Source organism: Oryzias melastigma, linkage group LG18 (genome assembly GCF_002922805.2).
Source record: "Oryzias melastigma strain HK-1 linkage group LG18, ASM292280v2, whole genome shotgun sequence".
NCBI lineage: Eukaryota > Metazoa > Chordata > Actinopteri > Beloniformes > Adrianichthyidae > Oryzias > Oryzias melastigma.
The window spans coordinates 1,129,081-1,156,718 of record NC_050529.1 but is presented as its reverse complement, the minus strand read 5'-3'; the positions used below and the strand labels follow the sequence as shown (position 1 = coordinate 1,156,718).

General features: G+C 44.7%; 3 protein-coding genes across 7 annotated transcripts in view; 1 reads left to right on the top strand and 2 right to left on the bottom strand.

The window, feature by feature from the left end:
* Window positions 1-2,600, bottom strand: part of LOC112156385 — an 8,439-nt gene extending 5,839 nt beyond the window's left edge. The window contains exons 1-4 of one of the 4 annotated variants that reach the window (XM_036216635.1): window positions 2,421-2,600; window positions 2,194-2,323; window positions 496-763; window positions 336-394 (exon numbers count right to left, since the gene is read on the bottom strand). In XM_036216635.1, coding sequence (XP_036072528.1) covers window positions 336-394; window positions 496-763; window positions 2,194-2,323 — 457 coding nt within the window. In that variant the 5' untranslated portion in view covers window positions 2,421-2,600. The other 3 variants (XM_024288637.2, XM_024288639.2, XM_024288638.2) reach the window with 3 other exon arrangements.
* Window positions 2,601-5,699: 3,099 nt separating this feature from the next.
* On the top strand, window positions 5,700-18,197 carry LOC112156383 (proline-rich protein 36). 2 transcript variants are annotated; one of them, XM_024288634.2, is made up of 5 exons: window positions 5,700-5,829; window positions 8,272-8,817; window positions 10,328-10,489; window positions 12,207-12,411; window positions 12,512-18,197. In XM_024288634.2, exons 2-5 carry the CDS (start codon window positions 8,673-8,675, stop codon window positions 14,283-14,285), a joined length of 2,286 nt encoding a protein of 761 aa, XP_024144402.1. In that variant the 5' UTR covers window positions 5,700-5,829; window positions 8,272-8,672; the 3' UTR covers window positions 14,286-18,197. The 2 variants fall into 2 exon arrangements, with proteins under 2 accessions (XP_024144402.1, XP_024144401.1); XM_024288633.2 differs by having other exon boundaries at window positions 5,700-5,872.
* Window positions 18,198-18,244: 47 nt separating this feature from the next.
* On the bottom strand, window positions 18,245-25,465 carry LOC112156384 (steroid 17-alpha-hydroxylase/17,20 lyase). The gene is made up of 9 exons (XM_024288636.1): window positions 24,998-25,465; window positions 23,933-24,053; window positions 22,453-22,591; window positions 21,376-21,605; window positions 19,999-20,085; window positions 19,662-19,868; window positions 19,405-19,574; window positions 18,760-18,863; window positions 18,245-18,678 (listed from the first exon to the last, which is right to left on the bottom strand). Exons 1-9 carry the CDS (start codon window positions 25,222-25,224, stop codon window positions 18,413-18,415), a joined length of 1,551 nt encoding a protein of 516 aa, XP_024144404.1. The 5' UTR covers window positions 25,225-25,465; the 3' UTR covers window positions 18,245-18,412.
* Window positions 25,466-27,638: the final 2,173 nt, after the last annotated feature.

The following is a 27,638-nucleotide window of genomic DNA, read 5'->3' as shown; positions in this document are numbered from 1 at the left end:
TAAAAAGGCAGGAATATTATTCCAGAATAAATCAACTTAAACCTTAAATAACTTTCTATATTTTACTCTCCATAAAAATATATTTTGTGAGAATTATACAAGTTAGAAATGAGCATAAGATAACATCAGGTCATTAATAACAATAAAATGATCTGGAGGGCCGGATTCGGCCCCCGGGCCATGACTTAGACACATATGCTAAACATGGTTAAGGAGTTAGCATACGTCGAATAACGCATCATTTAGGCGTCGCCAGTAGCATCACCAGGGTTAAAGGGTTACTGACCCACCAATAAAGGATCTAAAAACTTGATGTGAAATTTCTGTTTTCTTACCAACAATGAGAGAAACTCGTGTCTCCAAAGTTCTGCGATCTTCCAGGGATAATCTACAGCTGAGCAGGAGATCAGAACAAAGATGAGAAACTCAAACACTAGAACTGAAACTGAAAGACTCAAAAGGGAAAAGCATGAGACAGTCGGACCTGCCACTCACATGTAAACCGCGGTGTCAGTCAGTCTGACGCCGCGCAGCTCCATAGACCTGTTCACCAAGGGGGCGGTCCTGTTGACGTAATCCGCCTCCTTGTCCTTCTTCAGCTCCACGCCTCCACGCACGGCAAGAGCCGGCTTCAGTCCGTCTTCCTTCAACCACTCCCACGTTCTGACACGCAACAAGTCGGGAAGTCCGGGGACGTCACAGCGTAGAACCACGTCTCGGCCAACAACAGCGAACACTTGAGCGGGCGAGTCAGCGCCACCTGCTGGAAAGAACGCAGTTTTCCAAACGAGTCCATGGAATTAAACAGAAGATTCTTTATGAAGGAGACGATGCCCAACGAAACCAAAAGACGACGCGAGAACCATCCGATGCAAAGCGGAGGACGTTTGTACATGGTTGTCCTGTTTATACCTTGGTCGCTTACAAAGTACAAAAATATTTAATCAATTAGTATTTGAATCTTGTTATTTTTAGAGCTTAGATTGTTTTCCTCAAGAAGTGGACCATTTGATAGGAGGTGTGACGCGATGTCATGATAATGGCTATGCTATGCCAAATTAGCCTAAAAGACTGAAAAAAGTCAAAGTTACAAAAAACAACTAGCATGCAGCTGAATTATTAGATAAACTCCAAATTAGCCTAAAAAAACTGAAATATTACTAAGTTAGCCAAAACAGTTAGCATGTAGCTGAAATTTTAGCTAAACTCCAAATTAGCCAAAACACTGAAATATTACTAAGTTAGCCAAAACAGTTAGCATGTAGCTGAAATTTTAGCTAAACTCCAAATTAGCCAAAAAACTGAAATATTACTAAGTTAGCCAAAACAGTTAGCATGTAGCTGAAATTTTAGCTAAACTCCAAATTAGCCAAAAAAAACCTTAATAAATGTCAAAATAGTCCAAAAAGCTAACAGAATACCATTACAACGTTCACCTTTACAACACTCTAACTCCATATAATATAAAGTAACGACTAATCGACTATTAAATTAGTCATTGACTATTTTAATAGTTGATTAGTTGACTAATCGTGGCAGCCCTAATGTGGATCAACACATTTTGTTAAATTAAAAACAAAAATTGTTTATAAACTTATTTTCAGGGTTTCTGTTGTTCTGGTTACCAAGGGCTCAACGATACAAACATTCAAGCAATTTGTCCAAAACTTTTACAGGTGTCCATTATCTCTTTTTATTGGACCCCCTGCAGCCAATCAGAATTCAGTATTCACTCAGACTGTGGAATAAATTAACATAATAGTTCAAATATTCACAATTTTTGAATCATAGATTAAGTTTTTTCAAAAGATTCTAAAAACAAAACTTGGAGAGTTTTAGTTTAAAGTATCTCTATAACATAAAAACAGTAGCAGAAAGTTTCAAAAGTCAGATGGAGGTGAACCGGAAATCCCCCGGCAGCCATGTTTGAATGCTACTAGCGAAACTCCATAAGGAAATGGATGATTTTCATGATAAATCGCGATTAAAAAACGTAAACTGCGACTGTAAAGCGTCATCTCGTGTTATCAAAACTAATTTTTAAATCGGCTGTAAAAAATTTACACGTGAAGATGAATTATGGGAATGAGCGAACATTGTTCTACTACTTCCGGTCTAACATAACGGGTAAATCAGCTCTGTCCGCGTGCGTTATTCAAGTTTCACGGAACCGTGTTTGTAAAAGAAGTTCACCTGTCTGCTGAGGTGGAACCATCCTGCAGCCGACGAGCTGAAAGCAGCAGCTGACGAACACCGCGACCTTCATCCCAGCCATCCTCCTCCTCCTCAGAACTTTAGCAGCGCGCGCGCTAAGCATGCGCATCTGCAGTCCAGACGAAGGAAAAGTACACACACAATACACACATCCACGCGGCGGAGCGGCACGCGGCAGCCTTCACAGAGAGAATCAGCTGACTCACCTGGAGAGATGCACCTCAGACTTTCACTGGAAACAAAATCATCATTTTAGATTTCAGTTTTGACATTTTCTAAAATGATTTTAAAAAAAGAAATGTTTTTTTTTTTTAAGTTGAAGTTTAGCTGTTAGACTGAAAGAAGTAAGTCCTGATAACATGTTATACCACGAGAAACGCCCATGGGGGCCGGAAGCTGCACGTTTTCTTTCACAATGTGAAGAATAGGCATCACTGATGCAGTTCCTCCAGTGTCCACTAGAGGATGGTTTCAGAAGGCGGGAATACTTCTAACTCCAATGTGTACAAGTCCTATTTTATACACACAGAATCGTTTGGTGACAAAAATATTAGGATGTTTGTCTTTATTTCCATTTATCACAACCAAGAAGATGATTTTTATAAAAGGCTAAGGAACCTTACACAAAAACACATTAGATGATGCTCAAACTCTCACTCATTTTCATGTAACCAAAATCAAAATTATGTCATTTGGGGATTTTTACCATGTAAACAGGTGGAGTTTCAACTCTATCTCCTATATTCCCTCAGTGAAATTAATAACTATTTTTTTTACGTTTGGTCCAGATGTTACTGCTCAGTACTTTGTGTTGCGTATAAACCTCAAGTGGAATTAGTGTGTCAGTAATTCTATCAATATGATGATTGTTTTAGGTCTTTGAAGCTCGTGTTTTTGGAGGTCACGGTTGTGTCTTAAGTCTTTAACCTCTTTAGACCCGAGCTAATATTTTAGCTAATCCCTCATGCATATCACAGGGCCCCATTTAGGCTAAACTAACTAAAATACTAATAATGCAGTGTACACAGATGTGGACATCAGGTGCTAAGAGGTTGAATGAATGAGTTAATGAACAGACTTTTCCATTCTGAATACACGCTAAATATGCTGAGAGGCTACAGAAGAACCCGTCCTCCATCACCTTCTTCTTCTAGCGATTAGCTGATTCACTGCTGGTTCAAATCCGTGTGGAGTTTATATGTTCTCCTCATTCACTTATGGTTGTTTTTCCAGCTTCATAGTCCAAAAACATCCTCCATAGGGTCTTTGATTACTTCCAGTTGTCTTTTAGATGTGTGTGGTTGTGTCTTCTCGGTTGTGAAGAATGGAACCGAAGACAAACATCCTCATATTTGTTGTCATATAGGCAGCTCACCATTTTCTTGGGTTGTCCGAATGTACAATTCCAAAATCTACTTTCAGTGGAAGGGGTGTGGACTTGGTTGACAGTAGTTGCCTTAGAAACGTGAACTCAAGCTTGTCTGACACCCCTTGTTCGAGTCATAAATAAACGTCGAGAAATGTTTGTATTGGTTTGATTTTCATATTGTGAAATCGGGGACGACATATTCTGCGTTTAGAAAAGCGAAAGAAAAGTAGTGAGCGAATTGTCTCTCAAATCAAGAGTACTAGACTGTCCCACACTACATAGTTTTTTAGTTGTTGGGGGTTAGGGTGGGGATTTGGACACGGCCTCTGTCTGACTCTGACCAATCACTGTCAACTGGCTCCAACATGGCGACACCCGTAAAATGGCGACTGAATTTGCTTCATTTTGGAGGAGCGAGAGGTTAGGCTGTTTGTATGGGGGACGTCACAGCTAGCTCTTTCCATCTCTATATACAGTCAATTGTTAATGTTCAATTGATTGACAACAATAGACCACAATTATTAATTATTTGTGTACATCTATGAATCATTCATGCTTATATTGATAAAAAATTACTTTATTGTCAAATTTAGCATTGTTTTAAGTAGTGACTAAAGTAGGGGACCAGGACTATATAGTGTGTTATTGGTTGGGGAATAATGAGGGAATAGGGACACAGACCATGTTTTTGGACTGCGGGATCTTACTACAAAGCTGTAATTCTTTAGAAATCTTAATCTCAAAACTAAAAAAAAAATGTTTAAAATAAGTACTTTTAAAGTCAAAATGAACAGGTTTGGGTCCACGTGTTGCTGAGGCTCCCTGACGTCTCTAACTTCGGTCAGAAGTTTTCTCTTGTTGCTAGGAGCGGCAGACTCCTCGGCGAGCTCTCTGATTGGTCCGCCAGCCTCCCTGTCGGGCCAATCAGATGTCAGTGCGTTCGTCAGGAGAACCCATATTCTCTCTCGTTTTCCTTCAGACGTTTTTTTCCTCCGCGCCACATTTTCCTGTGAGCGGACATGGAGCGTCCTGCCCGCTGTGTGTCTGCACCTCACGGCGGAATCGAACCTGTGGCGTTACTGTCAGAATGAAACGTCTAAAGAGTTCGGCGTGTTTTTTTTTTTTTACATCAGCGGGTCTCCAGACCGCAGAAAGCTGCTGTCATGGCGGGCCGTCGAGCTGAGGGAAACAAAAACACACGGCACTTCCGGTTTCACACAGACTCGGGTTTCTTTACAAAATAAAAGCTGAACCTGTGTCACTGGCAGAAAAATACTTAATTGTGATGCCTCGCAGACATGTTTGTATTGGGAAATGTATCATATTTTAGTGCTTTCACTTCCTCTTTGTTTTAGATGTCTGTAATTCTAAACCAGCAAGACAGAAAATTCATTTAAGCGAATTCCAAATTTCCCATTAATAATTCAGTCATTATGAACCGATGCTCTGACTTTTTTTTTTAGAGGACTTTACTGTCGGCTTCAAAAACCAGTGTTGTTTTATAGTAATTAATACAAAATCCCTGGAAAAAATAATCAAGTAAAAAGAGCATTATTGGACAATTTTATGTCTTATTATAGACTATTTGATTTTCTAATGTATCTAATACTCTGTATGCTTACTTTAATGTTTGTTACATATTGTGGTTATTCACAGATAATGAGTTGGTGACAAATACTGAGACAAAAAAGTTATAGCAATTAATCATGATGAATTTGTTTCCAGGATTGTGATTAATTAGTTATTTTTTTACTGACTCTCTGTTCTATTTTTATCTGATGAGAAAGAAACAATAATTCTTTATTGTTATTGAGAAGCTCTTCTCGCTCAGAATCTACCGGAATTATTGTGCTAACGGTTGAAAAGTCACAGTAAATCGAGAATGTAAACACTGGAGCTCCGATGTTAAAGGGTTAATGTTTTTTAGCGCTTCTCAAATAAATGTCAGACGGAACGTATAAACAAAAAACGTTAAAAAACCAAAACTTCTGTCTTTTAGCTAGTTAAATTAATCTCTAACACTTTGGTGTGAAGTAGTTTTCGTCTTAGACTTTTATTTTGAAACCCTCAGACAGACGGAGGCGGAAGTGTGCCGTCGGACGCCGCGCGGGCTTTACGTGCCGCTGTCGCTGATGGCGGCGGGGCTGTCGGAGGGTCGCACCGATGAAGGAGCGCGAGGAGGCGGGGGCCGGGCGCGAGGCCGACGCCGCTGGACTGCAGCCGTGAGCACGCGGACACACGCGGCGGTGAGGCGCGCGGAGCAGCGTGGGGGCGGCGGCTCCCGGAGCGGTACGGCGGCTTTGTTTGTCAGCGGGGAAGCGGCTCCGTCTGCGGGCCCGAAGGCTCCGAGCGGCGGCGGCGGCGGCTGCGCACGCGCCTCTGTGCGCGCGCTACTCGCTCCGGAGGAACCTGTTAATGCGCGTGTGTTTGGGGACGTGCGACGATCACGCTGGGCCGCGGTGACCGTGCGCGTGCCACCTTCACGGACCGCCAGGCTGTGTGTGCGTGTGCGCGTGCAGCACTGCAGCAGACAGAAACTCTTTCAGATCGACACCGGTTCCTGAACTCTGCAGCGATGTGTGGGCGCGCGTGCACGTATCGATTTTTATATCAACACTGGGTGCACGCGCCTGTCTCCAGGATTTGACTTTACTGATGAAAAACTTTAGTCTGGAAACCAGAAAGAAGTGTAGATGCAGCTGAAGCAGAAACAGACCAGATTGGACCTGATCCGGGTCTGGTTCTGGTCTGATCTGGGTCTGGTTTGATCCTGATATGTTCCTGGTCTGGTTCTGCTCTGCTGATCATCTGGTTCTGCAGCTGTGAGAGCTCATCTGAATTCAGGTTTGGACCAGAGAACTCGGGTCCTCTTGAAAAAGGTTTCTGTTCTGCAGATGAACTCTGGTGCGGTTCACTTCAGTGTGAACGCAGACGGGTCGGTCCACATGCATGTAGACACGTCAGCACCGTTTAAAGGAAGTTTATGGTCGCTTGATCTACATTTATGAAGAGTTTATGATTCTAGCCAACTTCAGAAGAACAGGAATAAAAGCAAAATAAAGAATCAAACCAGGATTATTATTTTATAATCAATTTAGGATTATGATCATGTGATCAAACTGGATTTATGATCAAACTGGGTTTGTGATCATGTGATCAAACTGGGTTTATGATCATGATCTAAAAAGTGACTCCTCACAGAGAACACGACTAAGAGAAACACCTGACAGGTGGAGTCACAGTGACGTCATGATCTCGTTATGGATTACTTCTGAACATAGAGTATCTGTCGGTTTAGAAGTATCTTGGACGACTAGTGGTTGAAGCTACAATCACAGTTCCTGTCCTTTCAGAATAAAAGTAAAGTTTTTATTGCATTGATGGTCTTTAAAGGTCAGACGCCCCCGTGCTGCAGACTGCAGGACATGCGTCTGGAGAGAAGGTGTTGACTCGTCTGATGACAGTCTGAGGCGCTTCAGATGAAGTCACATGTTCTCCTGATCAGCTGCTGCTCTCCAGTGAATGTTCTGGATCAGCTTCTATAACACTTGGAGATGTAAAACATCAGAGATCTCTGTCCTCAAGAGTTCCTGCTTACAGCTTTGATAAATATCTGTATTTGATTCACTGAAGGATCAGGATAGAACACGGTGCTGGAAAAGCATTGGCTTGAAGACTTCAGGTACCCAGGTACTCAGGTACTCCACCGTCAGACTCCAGGACCGTGTTTTCAGGAAGAACATCCTGGTTTGGAGGTTTTAGTAAAAGCCTTGTGTGAAGAAGAAAAGTCTTTGCTGCCTTCAAGCTTCAGCAGATCTGAAGGATGGGACTTGGTCTCCTCTGAGGTCTTCCTAGTCTCCTTTGAGGTCTTCCTAGTCACTTCTGAGGTCTTTCTAGTCTCCTCTGAGGTCTTTCTAGTCTCCTCTGAGGTGTTCCTAGTCTCCTCTAAGGTTTTTCTAGTCTCCTCTGAGGTCTTTCTAGTCTCCTCTGAGGTCTTCCTAGTCTGCTCTGAGGTCTTTCCTGGTCTCCTTTGAGGTCTTTCTAGTCTCCTCTGAGGTGCTCCTAGTCTCCTCCGGGGTCTTTCTAGTCTCCTCTGAGGTGCTCCTAGTCTCCTCCGGGGTCTTTCTAGTCTCCTCTGAGGACTTCCTAGTCTGCTCTGAGGTCTTTCTAGTCTCCTATGAGGTTTTCCTAGTCTCCTCTGAGGTTTTCCTGGTCTCCTCCGAGGTTTTCCTGGTCTCCTCTGAGGTCTTTCTAGTCTCCTCTGAGGTGCTCCTGGTCTCCTCCGGGGTCTTTCTAGTCTCCTCTGAGGACTTCCTAGTCTCCTCCGGTGTCTTCCTAGTCTCCTCTGAGGTTCTCCTGGTCTCCTCTGAGGTCTTCCTAGTCTCCTCTGAGGTTTTCCTAGTCTCCTCTGAGGTTTTCCTGGTCTCCTCTGAGGTGTTCCTGGTCTCCTCTGAGGTTTTCCTAGTCTCCTCTGGATCTGGATCATGTGGTAGTCTGTGGGCGGTCCCCGTATGTGCTGTAAGCGTGTATGTGTGTGAGCGAGGACAGAGTGGCTCCATTGTAGCTTTGACTTGGACTTGCTGCAGTGATGAATATTAAACAGTCCAGCCGCCGTAGATGTTTGTGTGTCACACGCCGCCTTGTTGCTTCTCAATCAGCTTTTGTTCTCCCTCCCTGTGTCTCTCCAGGACCTCCTTCTGACCCTCATCTCCTCCCAGCGACCAGTCCTCCCTCTGCTTCACTCGCTCAGACCTGTCCGACTGTTCGAGTCCCGTCCAGCGGGCTCAGAGTCTGAAGACATTCCACCTGTTTACTGAACGAGGGGTTGGAGCACTGCCAGGCTAACCGCTGCTTTTCATCTGAAAATGTAGCTAGCTAACTTGTTTTTTTCTTTTAACTGCTCGTTGTTAGCGGCTAACTGATAGCGGTCGACACTATTCTTCGGAGCTGAACACTGCGCTCAAAGAGACGCGAAGATGTAGCTGGACTACGACCCGGACACCACGTTCAGCAGCTACCTGCTGGTTAGCAGCTCGGGGTTAGCTGACGACGGTGGCTTGGCGTTGACTGTGGGTGGAGCAGGGGTGCAATGGAGTACCACTCCGGTGGTAGCCTGCCCCTGCTGGGGAGACCGCGGTACTGCCCTGGGACCAACGCTAACGGAGAATACCTGTGTGAGACGGGACACTGCTGTGGAGAGACTGGCTGCTGCACCTACTACTACGAACTGTGGTGTAAGTCGACCCGCTTCTGGTCTAACAGCCTCTGAGATCACTGGATCTGTTAGAAGATTTACCACTTTTGATCATTTCAAACTAAGGGATTACTCCAGTGGGATCATCCAGCAGGGTAATCCACTGGATTACTCCAGTGGAACAATCATTAATTCAGCAGAGTGCATTATTCCAGTGAAGGAGTAATCTAGTAGATTACTTTGTCAGTTTCTTCAAAGTGATCAAAAAGGTATCCAGTAGATTACTTTGTGGTTTATTTCCTTCACAGAGTAATCCACTAGATTACCCGAGTGAACTACTGAATTACTTTGTCATATTTATTTCATGGTGATCAAAAAGGGATCTGATGGATTACTTTGTTGTTTTTTTCGTATAGTAATCCACTAGATTACTTTGTTGTTTCTTTCCTTTAAATAATAATCCATAGGATTATTGTGTAGTTGGGGGGGGGGGGTTCAAAGTAATCCACTGGATTACTTTCATTGTATATTTCATTCAGATAGTAATCTACTGGATAGTTTTGTAGTTTCTTTTCTTCCTTGAGTAATCCCCTCGATTACTTTGCCGTTTTTGTTCTTTAAATAGTAATCCACTGGATTGTTTTGTAGGGTTTTTTTCATGGAGTGATCCACTGGATTACTTTGTATTCTATTTCATGCAAATAGTAATCCATTGGATTATTTCATAGTTTATTTTCTTCATTGCGTAATTCATTGGATTACTTTGTAGTTTCAAAGTGATAAGAGTTTACTGAATTATTATTTTTTTATTAAAATGCAAATTTAGATGTTTATTTTATTTAGGTACGATAATAAATACTTTTGTTACGTTTGTCTTTTTTATTGTTTATCTGTATCAGTGCATATTTTGTTTTTATCTTGTCTTGATCTATCCACCAATGATTCATCCTTATTGCTAATTAATGTTCTATCTAAAAAAATCCATGATGTTAAATTCAAATCTATTAATCAAAATCATCATCAATTTATCAGAAACGTAAACATAAATATTTTTTGATTTTTAAAGTTTCCACTTTTACATTTTCTTCAATATTTGTTTAAATATTTTTATGACAAAAGTCAACAATCAAAATCAATATTTTTATAAAAAGATCAACTGTTAGCCTAATGCTAGTAGCTAACATCACCAAATTTTAAAGAATGAAATAAACATTATTATGGTGTTTGTTTGTTTTACCTTCAAACTGATGTTTTGTTGATGTTAGCAAAGCTGAAATCGATGTTTTCTGATGAAAAGTGAAAACATTTACATCTCATGTGATTAACCCTTTAATGTCTGAGCTGTAGCTCCACTATTGACGTTCTTTGAATTATCGTAAATCTTTGACCGTTTAGGTAATCCAGTAGATTCCGACGTAAAGAAAAACAGATTGACATTAATTGCGTAAACGGTTGAAGAGTTACGTTAGTTCAAGACGTGTTATTTCACCATCTCCGGTGTTGAAGGGTCCAAGCCGATCTCCTGGTGACTTTGGCCCGTTTGTGTTCAGGGTTCTGGCTGCTGTGGACCGTCCTGATCCTGTTCAGCTGCTGCTGTGCGTACCGACACCGCCGGGCCAAACTGCGGGTCCAGCAGCAGCAGCGGCAGAGGGAGATCAGCCTGCTGGCCTACCATGGAGCCAACTCCTTCCCGTCCTCCATGCTGGACCTCAGTGAGTCACATGACCACGTCGTTCACACGCATGTCGGTGACCGGGAGTGGACAAATACGTGCAAATACTGGACCTGATTCTGGCTGATTGTGTGGAAACTCTGAGCTCAATGAAGTTGGTTCATTTTTGGTTTGACTCAGAGATTTAACTTTGTGAACTCTGGAGCTTCCTTCTCCCTAACCCCCCTAAAGACAGAGTCAGAATGACCCCCACTAACACTCGGGGACCCAAAGACCCATCGACAGCAAATCGGTTCATTATTATTGTCAGTGGACAATATGAAAGATAAAGGACCCTTCAAATTAAAACAGGAAACGGCAGCGTTTGAACTTTCAGATTAAAAGAAGCAAATATTTTTCTACTGATTAATCAATAAAAAATGAAAACAAATCAAATTTAAAAGATTTAAACCAAATGAAGCAGCAGTTCAAAGGTATAAAATGTTGAAAGTAAAACTGAACAAATAATTTATTTATGATTTTAAATAGGGATGGGCGATAAATCGGCACCAGAATCAGTTGATATTTGCATAATTTGAGATGATCAGAATCAATCCGATGATGAGCAATAACACGGTCTCACTCCCGTCATGTTGTTCAGGCTCACTCTGTGTCACTTCTTGACGTTTAGGGTAACCACAACTCGTTATTTTTCCCTGTTCTTCCTGTTCCCGTTAAATAATGGTTCCTAAACATCAAAACAAAACATACATGTGATAACTTTGATTCCTTCCTGTTTTCTTTGTATCTTCTGATTCTGAAGGAAGTTTTATTTTGGAAGACTACTGGATTCTGTTCAACACATCTACCTGTCTTACATCTGCCTGTCTTGCTGGGTTGCGTAACAAAGCGACCGCTCGGAGTACTAGCTAAGTTAAAAGCCCAAAGCTAAGAAAGCCAAACAAAAATGTATATTTGGAAAGTTTCTTTGGTGAGAAAAGAGCCAGAGAAAATACCAGTTTTAGGATATTTGTGTCATTTGGTTTTGATATATTTATTCATCACATCTGAAATGAACACGGCTACAGTTAACGTTTGGTTGTTGGCGTCCACTTTGACGTAAAAGGGAAAATCTTCATCATAGAGTCGACATTTAAACCAGCTACAAACAAAGGAATGGAACACAAAGTTTATGTTTACAGTTTAAAATATGTTGTTTACACTGAACAGTTCATAGTTTTTGGTGTTTAAAACACTTAATTTCAAAACGCTTTCTTTGAATCCTACTATTTTCAAATAATCTTGAAGGTTATTATTAAAATCTAAGTATAAACTTCAGGTATAAGCTTCAATATTCATTGACCATTTTTTGCAAACGTGCAATAATTTCTATTTGGACTTTTGTACTATTCTTGGCAATGTGACAGTTATTTCATTTACTTTATAAATCTGTTAACTTTGTGTTATTGTAGACATTTAAATATGGGCTATCAGTCACAGTTGCAGGGAAATTATCATAATTAGTATCAGCCGGTAGAAAGGATATTTGGTCCATCCTTGACTTATAAAAATGAATTTTCTTCATATTTACATTTTCAAAATCTACAGTAATACTTCTATTTTTTTCAAATGTATTAATCTGAAGGATGAATTCTCAAACATTAAAAGCTGCTTTTATCAGACATGTCCTCCAGTTTGTAGCTGAAGGTCTCGGTCTCTGAGGAACACCACCCTGCTGGTCTTAGACCTTCATCATGAACTTCTTCTCCGACTTTCAGGCTTCCTGGCGTCTTTGAAGCTGCCGTCTTATGAGGAGGTGGCGGCTCAGCCGTCAACCCCGCCTCCTCCCTACAGCTCCGTGTTTACCACCCCGCGGTACCCTCAGCCGCCGCGGGCTGCCGACCCCCACCTGCTGACGCAGCACGACCCGCTGCTGCACCGGCCGCTGAGCGACGGCCCCTCCTCCCTTAGCTCTGACAACAGGTAACCGGGTCTGACCACAGGCTCCATGGGGGCGGAGCCAGAGCGTTTGTGATCTGACCACAGAGTTAACCTTAACCAGTCCTGTCCGTCTTTCTTGCAGCTCCAGCTGTTCCTGCGACTCCTGCTGCCCCTCCTCTCCGTGCAGCTCTTCTCTGTCTGCTCCTGTCACCTATGAGACTGACACAAGCCACGCCTCCACGCCCAGCGAGGCCACGCCCATCACCCTTGATGTCACCATGGAGACTATAACTGCAGCCGTGAGCTGCTTGGGGGAAAACAAGGTTCCCTTTGCCGCCTTGGGGGCAACTGCAACCGCGGACGTCAGAGACCCGGAGGCCGCCGGCGCCGAGGAACCACAAGCCAAGAAGTCCCCGCCTCCTCTCAAGACTGTTACTGTGGCGGTTGTCACCAGGGCAGCCTCCCCTCAGCTTTTGCCTTCACCTGGTCCAGAGTTAGCCCTCCCCATCGGAACTATATCTCCCACGATGCAACAGCTTGACATCGCACTGAGGTCCCCAGTTGTTGCTGGAAGCTCGTTCTCTTGTTCCACCATCGCAGAAGCGGTGCCCCCATCCATCCAGGTCATCAGCGTTGACAGCATCGCCCCGACAGATAACCCATCTGACGGCAGCCGAGGCGTCCGAGCTCTGGAGAACCTCACTTTAACCAGGACTTTCCACCCGGCCAGCGCTCCTTGTACTCCAACCTCAGTTCCAGCTAATGATGTTGGCAGGACTTTGGCCCTCAACACAGTCAGCGCCAGCCTAGCAAGTCCAGACCAAGACCGCGGCCCGTCGACTCCTACAAAACTCTCACACGATCAAGAACCACCATTGCCTCACCCTTCAGATCCAGAACCAACAAACCGTGGCCAGGACTCAAACCCACAACCTGTCCTCGGTTCTTTTATTAAACCCATTCTGATCTCCAAGCCAACACATTTGCAAATCAGTCCGGGTTTAGAACCAGCAAACATATCACCCCCCACTGACAGCCAGAGCCCAGAACTCTCATCCGGGTCGGGTTTGGTTTGTTCAAGCCCCGGCTTGTACCAACGCTCAGGCCCAGATGCAGGTTCTGGATCTCTCAGAGACTTGACTGTAGTTTTGGACCTTTCAGGACTCTCTGCGGTCCCAACCGAACCACCAGAGGTGGCTCTAGTCCCACTATTGCCTTCAGAAGCTGGTTTGAGGCCTAGTTCTGGATCAGGACCAACACTGAGATCTAGTCTAGTGTCCACCCCAGTTCCAGCCGGTCCAGAACCTTCGTCTCTATCCTGTCCGGCCATAACCATCGAGTCCGAGGCCTCGTTCTGTGCCTCTCCTCTGGCCGTTCTCTCTCCATCGTCTCCTCGATCTCTGGCCTGCCTCCCAGCTCCAACTCTACTCCTGGACCCCCTGACCTCCCTGAACCAGTCGGACAGGGGCGGATCCTCCGGCCACGCGTCCTCCCTCTCGCCGTCGCCACGCGCTACGCAGTCCCCCCCTAAGCAGACGGTCTTCTCCCCCTGCGTGGATGTCTTTGAACCCGGACCTCCCAGCTTCGATGAGGAGGAGCGCGACGAGAGAGGCAACGAGGACGAAGACGAGGACATGGGAGCCGACGAGAGCCAGTACAGACATCGGAGACTCACCGGGGATTCCGGCATCGAGGTGTGCCGATGCCGAGTGGAGGACGAGGACGATGAAGAGGAAGATGAAGAGGACAAGAAGGAGGAGAGCCGGAGAGGAGAAGGTGTAAGCACCGACGTCCACGACAGCATGGACTGTCCCGCCAGAGGTCAGATGAGTCCAGCGGAAGCGTTAACACTGTGTACGGCCGCCCCCACAACCACCGACGGCGGAAAAGTCGTCATTGTCATGGAGACGGCGTGACCAACTGAGTGGCCTCTTGACTCTCAGACTCGAGGGGTTTTTGAAATGGTTCAGTGGAGGTCTAGGACTCCGCAGTTCATCCGGAATCACCAGCTCTGACGGTTGATAGGTCATAGTACAGAGTTTACCAGGACTAGAGGCCTCTACTCTACTTACAACCAGGGATCATGACCTGTAGATCGTAAAGTAGGACTCTCAGATCCAGAATCTAAACCGATGACAGTTTCATCCACTGATGTAAACCGTTGTTCGCCTCATGGCTCCATGAAGTAAAAGTAGCTTTAAAATTGGCGATATGACGCTCTCTGTCGTCTGCTGACAAGTAGATGTCCATAAATAGTGAAGGGTTGTCGATGACGAAGGTTTGGAAGTTTTCCTTGGTCCTGCCGACTGTTTCTAGAAGATGTGGGCGGGTGATTCAGACCGGCTGACTGACAGGCTGATTCAGTCACTTTGACGGACGTGTCTGTCAGCAGAGCAGAGTTAGGCCGCTCATCCACAGACGTGTCCTCCTCGGTTTGATTCTGATCCGGCCTCTCCACAGACAAGCTCCTACAGAGAAACGCAACAATAGGAGCTTTTAGAGCAACACAAAGCTCCAAACAGCCCAGACGCAACGCGTCACCGTCCTGTCTTTGGTGTAGAGGTACATGGAGGCCAAATGACACAATGTATGGCAGACACCACGGCCTTTGTCTAAACAATGGCTCTTTGGTGTTCACGTCGTACATTTCTCCCTTCAAATGGCGTCGATTTAGAGTTCATACTCATTACAGCCCAACAAATTCCCAAAGAATGTGTCAATTCCTGCAAAGTTGCTCCAGATGTTTTGGTTGCATCAATACTGAAGTCAATATTCTTTTACTTTCTGCCATTGATTTAGATATTCTGTTCATCAGAATGAGTTCTAAAGTGGAACAGAAAAGTGACAAAAACTTTACAAGTTTTTCAATGTATTCAAATTTAAGTTAGCTGAGTTTTCAGAACCAAGCCACTAATTGGCCGTAGTGCGGTGAAACAGATTATCACTTGTAAGAATCGGTAAATAAGCTCAATCAGTGTTTACAGTCGGCTTTCCCAGGGTTTTGATTGGTTATGGGGAACCGGTTTTAGGTCCCACCAGGAGCAGTTCCACTTATCGAGAACGCTGCTGGTGGAACCTGAACCAAAAAAGAAAAAAAAAAAGCACAACTGTGACTCATTTGCAGCCATTTCTGAAATGTTGCTAAACAAACAAACATAAGCTAAAGCCGAGCTTAGCCTAGCTACACGTAGGCTAGTGTTGCTACGGGCAGCTAACCGTCTTTTGAACGACAGCCTAGAATGCATTCGCTTCTCCCTGCCTGCTGGTTCATCCCACGTGTGCACAAACCGAGTTGGATTGAAAGTTGTCTTATTACCGGTTTTTACATCTGATACATCGTCAGATATTTGCGACTCTTCGGACGCGTCTGGATGTCTGTGACTGGCTCTGAAACTGAAAGAGGGAATCATCTTGAGAGCACAAAGGACTCTTGTTTTTAGGCCTTGTATTCATTGGTTGTTTGATGGAGGTTTGGAGAAGACCTCTGCGAGTAAAGACTCGTGTCGCGGTTCTGTCATCGGACATCATCATCGGAGCGGATTCTTAAACCCTGTGACCATGCTGCATACGTCACAAGTTCACGTCAAACCTTTCTCACGAAGGAACCCGAGACACGAACCAGTTTCATCAAGACCTTCTACACAGACGTGTTGGAAGAGACAGTTTTCGGTTGAATAAAACTGGAATGAATTCATGCTTGGATGAAAAACACGTCTGTCTTTGACTTCTGCGAGTTCAAGCACACTTGTTTGGTGGTTCCACTGAAGATGGGAGCGGACTGAGGACGAGTTCTCAGACGGAACCTCTCCGGGAAACTCTCGGCTGACGACGAGCTGTTATTGTTGTAGTTGATGTTGTGGTTGGTGGTGTTTTTTGTTTACCTGAACTAATAGGGTTATATATCTCCATGGTTTCTGAGTGCCATTTCTACTTGACAACTGTTACTACTTAGCATTAGTTTGAGCCTTTCTGTGTGAGTGTAGGCTTTGGGCTTCATGACGGGTGGAATGTTCTCTGAGTTCTGTGTGGACCAGGTTTCCAAACACTGCACAGATCTGAAACCACTGCAGGTGAGAACTGCATCAGGCGTCCTGAAGAGCCGGGAAGGTTCTGGCATCTGTGAAGAGACAGTTCCGTACTTACCAAAACTCTTGCAGACAGAGATGTCAGTTTTGGTGCTTGGAGAACGTTTTGTGAACCGGTTTCAGACCTGTGTGACTGAAATCTGGTCTTTATGTCTCATTTGTTTAAAGGGTTTTACTTTCTGTCAAACGTCACAACATTTAACCACACACATATCTATCTGAAGAGGTCTGCTTTGACTGGAGTCTCATCTACAGGTTCAGAAACAAACAATAAAGCTTTGAAATGAACTATAAAAACTATAACTATATAAGATTGTTGATAATGTGAGGAAAGTGACCAAAAGACGACAGTAACACGGTCCGTCAGGTTGAAAGGGTTTTGAGACAAATTCAAATAGTTTCACGTCTTAATTACAAGAGCCAGTTGGCTAAAAGTTTCATGTTTCATGAAATACTTCCAAAAGATCGAACTGAGTTCCAAAGTCCTTAAAGGATTCACTAAACTTCCTGATTCGTGACGACTAAATTATGGTAACCTGGAGTCGGTTTGGAGGATCTTCAGGGATTCTAGATTACTTGGAGAAAAAATATGAAAATCTTCTTAAACTTTATAACATCTTGTCAAAAAAGGAATTTGCCATCAAAGTTCGTCATTTTTTATCTCTTTAAATCGCAAACTTTGGGCGCTAAACAAACCGGCTGGAGAAGCCACCGAGAGGTCCAGTATTTTGAGCGTTTCCATTGTAAAATTGACCCATTAAACAGTTCCCACCCGTACTTCTTGAGGACCTCTTGTAGGTCCATTTAAAAATAGAACGGAACGGTTGGGTTCGGAACAGCTGTAGCCGCCTGTTGATTGGCCGAGAGTGATGACGACATTAGAAAGTACCAGTATAGTGCTAAGTTAGCAATTCCCTTCTTTCAAACAAAATTAAATTCCAGTTCTACGTGATGCACTAAAAGTAAAGCAAGAAAAAGAAGGATGACCTTTGTTGTTGTTAGTTTGCTAGTCGTCGCACTACAATGACACACTAGCGGTCTGCTCTACGCGTGCGCCGTGAAAACTTAAACTTAACTGAGTGGAAACGCTCCTCAGAATCAACTGGACCGTACTGTACTACCCTGACCTGGACTGCTCTGTGGAAATAAGTCTAGATCTGTCACTAGCCTGTTGGGTTCTTCACAGATTCAAGCGTACGCTCAACTGGGCTTTGACCCTTTAGCCCCAGTCCACCAATCCAGATTCTGGACATAGAATCTTTGTTAGGGTCAGACCCAGAATCTGTTTTAGGATCCTAATCTAGATTCTGGGTCGGACCGAGATGAGTTACGATAGTTCAACGAATTTTAAAGGGTTACTGCCCTAAACTCCCATTATTGTCAGTTTTATATATTTAGATCTGGATACTCTCTCAATTCAAAGTCCTGAAATGTGACTCCACTCAAGAACTTCTTCTGACCAAGTTTTTGGTGTTCCTTGAGGCTCTGCTGGTGTTGGACAGAAGTAGTCCCTCAAGCGTCCACACGTTCTTTCTATGGTCGTAGTCTTTCCCTCCGTCTCAGGACGCCGCTCTCCTGCTGTCCTCGGAGAGAGCAGGAGAGACGTTCACAGCGAGGAGAGTTATTAGTGTTACTGAATTACTGGTTAGTTTGTGTGTGTGGACATGTGTGCGTGTGACCTAACTAAACCAGCCTGTTCTAAAAGTGTGTACAATTATACTGAATAAAACTGTTGCGTCTGAAGCTTCCGTCTATTTTTGTCCAGCAGAACCACGTTTTTTAGAAGAAAATATAGTTAAAGTGTGTGTTTATTAGAACATCTCAGTAGCTAAAAAATCACCATCAAAATTAGCTACTTACAGTCAAACATATTCATGTGGAAATCTTTAAACTCTCATATCAAGTTACTACTTCCTGTACTGCTAAAGCTCGCAGAATCACTAGCCCCTCCTCTTCTTTCATTTAGCCCCGCCTTCCCATCCCACCCTCGGAATGACCACAACCTCATAAGGCATCGGCTGTAATACCACACCCAAACGGCCCTGCAGGTTAGGGGGCGGAGCCCCATCGGGGAGCCTGAAGCTCATTCGCTGAAGCAGAGATGACAGGAAAAGGAAGAGCTCCAGTCTGGCCAGGGATTCGCCAACACAGACGCGAGGCCCCGCCCCAAATGGCATGAAGCAGGTGGGTGTGACGCGACGACCCTGGTCGTCAAGGAAACGTTCTGGAAGGGCAGAAAAAGAAAGGGTATAGTCTCAGAAACTGGAGTCAGTGGGAGTCTAACTCGATTTATGCAGCGTTTTACCTGGTTGGAACAGGTCCGGTTTATCCCAGTTTTGGGGGTCGTGGTGGATTGACCACATGTTCACCAAGACCCGAGTCCCACGCCGGACCGGGTGACCTCCGATACTGTGGGGGAGGGGAGACGGTTCGGATGAAACGATCAGAAGTTCATTCAGTGGCCATTCTTTCCACGATACAGACACCGCCATCTTGGAACCAGACGACGCCACCAAGCAGGGATTGGTCCAAGTTGATCTTAGTCATTGTTTCTATGGCAACAACTCGGCCAATCGGGAGTGAGCTTGTTGGAAGACCACACCTCCACCACTTAAAAGTGTGCCACACAAAATGTGTCAAAGGTTTTAGGTGTGGGGCCCAGCAGGCTCCGCCTAGTTTTATTGATGCATCTGATTGGTCAGTTCATAACTACAATAAATAAATAAAAAAGATGATTATCAAGAAGATGTTAAAAAGGTGTCAGATCAAGAATATTTATTCTGACCAATAGAATGACCACTTCCTCTTTGGAACACCAGGGGGGCGGGGCCTCTAAGTCCACTCAAAAACAATGTCAAAGAAATCTTAACACTTATAAGCTTTGGAAATTGAAGCTTCAATATTCTACTGAAGAATACTTTAGCATTATATTTTATTAGTTGGGATCTACCTGCTGTCCGTCATGGCGGTGTGGGGGATTAGCACGGGGCTGACCGGCCGGATCCTCATCCCCTCGTTGATCACACAGTCCAGGTACGGCAGGTGGCCTCGGTCGGACAGGTTTGCGGCGCGATCCGAGCCCACGTGTTCGTCCAGCTCCTCCTGCACGCGCCGCTGGACCTGAAACGGGTCGAGGACTCACACCAATCCAGACCACGATAGAACCGACCTTCTAGTCCCAGCAGGTGAGCTGGTGTCTCAGTCTACCTCTGGGTGGTGCAGCAGGTAGGCCAGGATCCACAGCAGCGTGGTGGACGTGGTCTCCACCCCGGCGCCAAAAGCCTCAGCCGCCGTCATCAGGACGTGGTCATCCGTTATCCCCTCCCCTTCTGAACCATGTGACTTTGGACCACCTGTCTGTCCCTTCAGCAAAGCATCCAGGAGGTCGGAGGGGTCACCATCACCCAGAGAGGCCTGAAACCACAGAGAAAGACCGCCACAAACTCTGGAACTGATGAGCTTCTTCAGATTCCTGCAGGTTCAGCTTTCATCGGCTGTAGTGAAGACCACGACCTGCAGGGGGAGCTGCTGTTCTCTGGGCTACCTTGTGTTCCTCCAGTTTGCGGGTCAGCAGCCGGTCTCTGACGGCGATGCACTCCTTCAGTTTTCGGAGGGCGGAGCTTGGAAAGACCTGGAAACGTCGGCATGAAGAGGAACAGTCCTGATGATCATCAACTGGAAAAACTTCAAGATCCACAAACGAAACCAAAACTCACGAGTCGAGGATTTCCAGAGGAAGTTTTGAGACTATTATGGGATGGCTAATCTGGCTAATGGCTAATATTACCATTTTGTGGTGAAGAGTGAAACTTGCTGATTTTCACATTTTCCCTCAGATTTACCGCCAGGTTAAACCCCAAATGAAGTTTGTTGACCTTTGACCTCAAGAAGAGGCCGCCATCTTGAAATATTTTTAAAAAAATCTTTTCGATCATTCTCCTCCTAGCTTCTCAAGAACCGTTGGGAAGCTATTTTGAAACAAAATACTGATTTTAAAGTTTGTAGATTTTGAATGGCGTTAGCATGGTGAGCTAGCAAAAACATTCCCATGTTGCTCACACATTTCTTACCGTAAAATTCTTAGAATTTAACACATGAATCATTGGGTCAAGCTGGAATAAACTATATAACATTCAATATAAACGTATTAGGAATGTGGGCGTGGTTAACAGAAACCTCAGTTGCTAAGGAAATCAAAAAATTCACATTTGCCAATTATTCTAAAAAAATACACAGATCTATTCGTCACCACCCGACCACCAAAAAATAAAGTGGTTGATATGGAGATAAACCAACAGAAAAGCCAAAAGTTTTCTTTTCATGAAATTTTCATATGACCCGACCAGGCCGGCAGAAGGGGACAGTCATGCTCTGGGGTGCTAAAAAAGAGGCTAAAGGTGGACGATTGTAGGGGCCCAGACGGCGGCCAACCCTACATTTGCTGGTGTGTTTGGGGCCCTATAAAAATGTATTTCATGGGGTCCAAAATCCCTAGTGGTGCCTCTGGTCGGGCGCGTGGATCAGCCAGTGAGGGTGGGCCAAAGGAGGTGGCGAGGGCGGGACGGGTAGTCCACACAATGCCACTTTAGTAGATGTGGAAAGACCAAATTATGTTCATCAGATTCTAAAAAATTGAGTTTTTCTCCTCAGAAGCCAAACAACAGACGGTGGTTCCGAGGTTTGTCCGTCTTTGACTTTGACGGGAAAGTAGGTTGGATCTTTGGACTAACCCGGATTCAGGAGGAGTGCACCTCAGTAACCTCGACAGACTAAAGACCAGGGTTTTCTTTAGTGATTTAGGACGTATTTTATCATTATTCTGAACAAATGCTGGCCCCTCCCACTCCTGACCTCCCGCTCAAGGACCCATGACCTTAGCACCGTGTCCTCCCGTTGAATCCATCCGGGTAGGACCTGCTACCTTCATCCAAGGGTAGATGTCCACCAGTCCTCCTCTGGCGATGGTCTCCACGATGCCGTTGTTGTAGCTGATGACTTCCTGCAGCTCTGCGTCGCCGTGGCGATAGGTGCTGCTGAACACCAGCGTGCACACCACGTTGGTCACTGCCCTGGTGACCGCCGCAGACGGGTCGAAGCCTCGGGAGCCGTTGGACATCAGCTCGGAGCACAAACTGTCGACCGCAGAAAAAACTGCACAAGGAGAAGAAGGATTTGGTCCATCAGGAGAAGAGTTACTGTTCACTGGAGATTTAAAGTTTATTTTAGAGTTTTAAAACTTTCTGTATGAAGCAGACAGAAAATTTGTTAAAACAAAGAAGCTCACTGATATTTTTTAGGATTGTTTTCGTGTATCTGCTGTGTATGCCTAAACATTAAACATTTCTTATGAATTTATCTTCTTCTTCTCTGTTAAAATGCATTTATTGGTGTATCGGCGCCACCTGCTGGTTAGTGAACTGTTTATTGAAACATGCTAAATTCTAAATTACATCTACATAAACATTTATCTGATACTGAATCGGCTGATCTGCTCTCTTTGATGGTGTTTTGTGTTAAAAAAATTAAAGTCTCAAAATCATCTAACTTTGCGTAATAAATCAGGATTATACGTTTTTCTTTGGATTCAAAACAGAATAATCAGCTAATCTATTTTATTTAATTTCTAATCAGAAACGTTAGACTACTGTTGAAACTTAAGTGGCTAAAGTAACCAAAGCTAACGAGCTAAAATTGCTAGCCTGTTAGCTAGCCTTTGTTAGCGTAGTTTATCACCAGAATTGTCGTCATGTTGTCTTCCAGCTCAGATTTCTATAACTTTTAGATGGGTTCCATTGATTTGTTTAAATGTTCATGCTAGCAAACACATCTTGCTAGCTTGTTAGATTTTTACCAGCCTAAACAAGGATTCACTAAAATTTGATCTTCTCTTTTTCTAGGAATCACTGACCAACAGTGTGAAACAGAGGATCAGGTTTGTGTAGACTGCATGAACCGCGTCGTTGTTACGCGTGAACGTTAGCATGCTCAGGTGGAGTACCGACGTCCTGCAGCCGGCTGGTTCCTTCCCCGAACAGAGTGAAGGAGTTGTGGACCAGACGGCGGTGAAGCTTCCAGAGAGGAGAGTAGTCTGAAAAGGCGATGTCTTTGCCTCCTCTGGTTAGCAGGTCCGTCGTTACCTGAGCAGGAAAATGGGCGGGAAAAGGTGACATTATTAGCATTAGCATATTCAACTAAAAAATTAAAACTCCCCTTCGGGATTTCAACCTATATCCTCCAAACCGCTCGAGCATCATATGGAAGCTATTTGGAAAAAAAAAAATGTTGGTTTTAAAGTTTGTATATTTTGAACGTTAGCGTGGCTAGCTAGCAAAAGTGGCGTTCTCCTGTTGCTCGAACATTCTTTACTGTAAAATTTTGAAAATCTAATACATAAATTGTTGGGTCTAGCTGAACCAATATGACATACGATATGAACATATTACGAATGTGGGCGTGGTTGACAAAAAAACCTCAGTTGCTAAGGAAATCCAAAAGTTTACTTTTGCAGATTCTTCTAAAAAGTACATGAATCTGTTCGTCAGCGCCAGGCGACCAAAAAATAAAATGGTTGCTATGGAGATAACCCAACAGAAAAACCGCCATTTTGAAAAAAGTGGCAAGAGCAGAAGGGGACAGTAAGGCGGATGTAGCAACCAGTGAGGGTGGGTCAAAAGAAGGGCGAGGGCGGGGCCTGGTAGCACCTGAGAGCCACACAACGACACTTTAATTTCATTTGTAGTTGTGAAAAGTACAAGAGATGTACATCAGATTCTAGTAAAGGTAGTTTTTCTCCTCAGAAGCCAAATAACTACATAAGTAATTATTTAAATATTAGTTCATAATTCGCGTTAGCGCATTCGTCTATGCTAGCCTAGAATTTTGGACTCAATCTGATATTGTTACTAGACTTTTTTTCTTGTTTTTGTTTCAGTTTTAACATTCATTTTGTTAGCGTTTTACATATTGCATTTGAAATACAGTTTAAAGTTAACAAATATTTTCGTGTATAAAACAGAAACACAAAACAAACATAAAAATAAATATAATTTGATCTCTAAAGATTTTTTTAGGTCTGAATTTTGAACATTTTCATGTTTTTAAACATTAAGATGATTTTTAAGTTTTCCACTAAAAGTTCTGAAGGTCCAAATAATTAACAAAACCCCAAATAATTAAAGAAACTTCAAAAACATGTTTATAATTCATCTTTGAACATTCCGATGTTAAAAAGATTTTTAGAAAAGTGAAAGTTCATGATCAAAATCAATGAAAAGTGTTTTAAATCAGCTCGTTTGTCTGCTCTCTCTCTCTGTCTCTCTCTCTCTCTGTCTCTCTCTCTCTCTGTCTGTCTCTCTCTCTCTCTCTGTCTCTCTCTCTCTCTCTCTGTCTGTCTCTGTCTCTCTCTGTCTGTCTCTCTCTCTCTCTCTGTCTGTCTCTCTCTCTCTCTGTCTCTCTCTCTCTCTCTCTCCATGTCTCACCATGCTCGGCCGTCCGGCGAAGTCCCGCCCCCTCTGCAGCAGCACCTCTCTTGCGTGTTGATGGTTGTTCACCACCAGAGTGTAGTGGGGGCCGAGGAACATCCCGAACAGAGAGCCGTACCTGCAGCAGGAAGAGGTTGTGACTCGGGTTCCTTTACATGTCCAGGCCTCGAGGGCCGGCCTCCTCCAGACAGAAATCCTATCCCCTCTGTTCGGCTCACCTGGATCAGGTGTGTTGAAGTTGTTTGGAAAACATGGAGGACCTCAAAGCCAGGAGTTTGATTTAGATGGTTTCAACCAAAACGTCAGCAGAGAAGCTCAAACGTTCAACATGTGATCTAATGTAGTTTCTCAGCTCAGCTCTGGAAGCCCCCTGGTGGTCACTTTGTAAACTACACTAGAAATAATTGTTTTTTAATGAGCTTCAATCCGGAAGTCCATCTCACTGCTGGATCTTTTATCATCTGTTTAACTTCATTTTAATTTTAGTAATTCAACTTTAGCCATTTTTTAAAACACAAATAAACTTTTTGTTGACACTATTTGTGTATCAAATAGTTTCAGTGCATATTAGCTAGTAAATATTACTAGTATTCTGTTGGTATTTCCAAACACAAATATGTTCTAGATTGTTCTAAAGTTTCATCTCAGTTTGATTTTGTTTTATTTTTATTCTAAAATCTCTCCAATCCAGGAATTAGTCCGGACCCGACCGCTCTAAGAGAATCACCCAGAAGGTTCTGGATCATCTGGAGAACCTCCTCACTTGAAGGAGGTGTTCATGATCCTCTGATCCTTCATGGTTTTTATTGGACTTCTGTTGCCGGTTCTGGACTCACTCCTGAAACCCGATTGAGATGTTTCTTGTTCTAAAAACAGAACCGCAGGAGTGCATTAAACTGAGACGGGTCCAGTCCAAACAGAAGTTCTGGATCAGGACTAAAGTCTGCTCGTTTTACTGCCCCCTACAGGCCCCCAGAGGAGCTACAGGCTCCTCACTTCAGCTCCTCTGACTTCCAGACATGAAGAACTTTAAGGGCTGACCTCTGCAGAACTCTTCCTCACCTGTGGCCCAGCTTGGTGAAGAGGAGGTGAGGCGGGAGGCCTCCTCCCAGCCAGGGGAGGCTGCCCAGGACGGGGAGCCAAGGGAGGCAGGGGACGGCGCCCCGGACCGGCGGAGGAGAGGACGGACGGAGTCTGTCAGAGTTCAGGAAGAAGAAGAGCAGGAGGACGAGGAGAACCAAGAGGAGGAGGACGAGGGGAGAGACGGAGGAGAGGAGGAACAAGAGCATGGCTGCAGAGAGACAGACGGAGGACAAAGAGGAGGCGGCGAGGAGTCCCGGCTTTAACCAGGAGGGCGGAGACCTTGGCGAGGCCGGAGGCCCTGAACGTGTTTATCCTCTCTGACGGAGAACCTTGGTGTTATCAGGCCGTTTCCATGGCGACCTGACAGCAGCTGCAGCGTGTTTTCATCTGTGATGCAACACCGAGAAAGAGTTCTGGTGGTTCTGGTTCTGCTGCGTCCATTCCAGAAAACAAACCCAAAATGTTGTAGTTAGAAAAGCAGGAGGAGGAGGAGGAAGAAGAGGAGGAACAGGAGGAGGAACAGGAGGAGCTGGAGGTGCTGTTTCTCATCTCAATTTTTAGGTTTTTTAACCCGATCTTTAGGTGATTTCTCCTTCACAGGATCTTCTGTGGGTTCTGGTCTTTAAACTCGTCTGCTGATGGTTCTGTCGGGTCATGAAGAAATGATTTTTCAGAACCAGAACTGTTATGATCCCACCTCTCCTCTGGATCCTCCAGTTCTGCTCTGACTGTCTTGAGTTTTGGAGAACCCGGTTCCGGATCGGAGGCGGGGTTTCATGCTTTGACCCTTTGACCTTTGGCTCCTCCTGACCTTTTGTTTCCTGTCTCTGCAGTTCTCTGGATTCAGAAGTTTAGATTTTGTATAAAAAAAAATCTTAACTTTCTCAAAGTTCTCTGGTTTTGGACGTAACCCGTTGTGGTTCTGGATCTAGACAGACTGGGTTTCTGCAGACATTCCTGGTGGTTTGAGTTCTGTTCTGGACCTAGAGTCCGGTGTGGGTTTTGAATCGGGTTTTGATTTGGTTTTTCTTTGAGTTCATGACCTTCCCGGTTCGTTACGGTCTGGACTCTCAGCTCCGATGCTGCTGTGTCTGAGTGCGGTCCAGTGGGACTCTGGCTCCATGTTCGGTCGGGTTCTACAGAGTTCTGGACACCTCCTGAGGATGGCGCCGTCAGCCGTGACTCAGCGGCTGCAGATGTTCGGATCTGAAGGCTGAAGCGGCCTCTGAAGCCAGGAGCGCTGTCCCGTCTCCGCCTGTTGTTTGTAACCGGGGGCACAGCGCCATGGCAACCGTCTCCCTGCCCCCCCCACATTCCTCCATCCTCGGTCTGGATTTAGTCTTTCACACGTCCGTGGGAGCAGCAGCTTGCGCGGTCGGCCGTGTGCTCCCGCCGCCGCCGGCTGCGTGTTGGTCATTTCGGCGTCAGTTGAGGAGCGTAAGCAGCGGGCGGGGGAGGGGGAGCAGCTGTCGTTTCAGAGAAGCTGCAGACTCCCTGGAGCATCGACAAACAACAACCATGTGTTTTCTGTTTGGGCTCAACTAAACTCAAACTTTATGGAACTTTTCTGAGAGACTTTGAACGAACGGAAGAATCAACATCTCAACATCTTCATGACTGAAGCAGAGGCTGAAGTCAGGAGCAGGTCTGAGACCAGAGCATTAAAATAACCGCGCTGAATCTTTTCAAAATAAAATACAGGATGTGTTCAAAGTGCAGAAAAACTGCAAAACGATTCAAACTTCCCTGAAGCTCGGCGTGAAGGTCGTCACATGACCTCCAGGAGGCGAGGAATCCAAACTGAAGCTTTTGGAGGAAAACAACAACAGAGAGAAACTGGAAACTGTAGACCTAAAAAACAACGAAAAATCTAGATCTGAGGAAAAAACTGAATCTATGATAACTATCTCACTGCATGGTAGTGGTAGTGTCATGATAGGGGAACAGGTTTGGTTTTAGATTCTGGAGTTTAAGGATTTATAGAGATTCAGAGGAAGATTTCCACAGAGGGAACCGTAGAGGATTTCTGTTCTGCGTCTGTAAAAACTTCTGTGTTTGCAGCACCACCTGCAGGTCAGCGACCCCGCCCCCCTTCCCGTCTGCAGACGTTTACAGTCACTGCGATACCAGATTCTCACTCAAGGTGGCGCCCTGCTCACCTGAGGCCTCTCGTTTTTGACGATTGTTTCTGACTTCAGTTCCTCTAGAGTTTGTCTTGTTGCCATGGTGACATTACAAATGGGTGTGTGTGTGTGGGGGGGTATCTTATGACGACAGGGAAAGAAGGAACTTTTCTGGGGTCCAAAATGACCAGGAAGATGAACAGAACCTGAAAGAACAACCTTAGATTTCTGACTGAAATTGCTGAGATCTCCTTGTTGGCTGGTGCTGCCCTCTGCTGGTGGTGGACGGTGGTGCGGTCCAGTTCAGGTCCAGAACCGAGTCTGATTCTCTGTTTACCGCTATCCACACTCACACACGCTGGTGGACACACCCTCACCTGTCGGTTTACTCACCTGGATGTTGATCATCACCTCCTGAACTCATTCTGACACAGAGCTTTAAAATATCAGAATGTTCTGTTAGGATAATAAAACTCTACGGAGCTTTTATTAGGTAT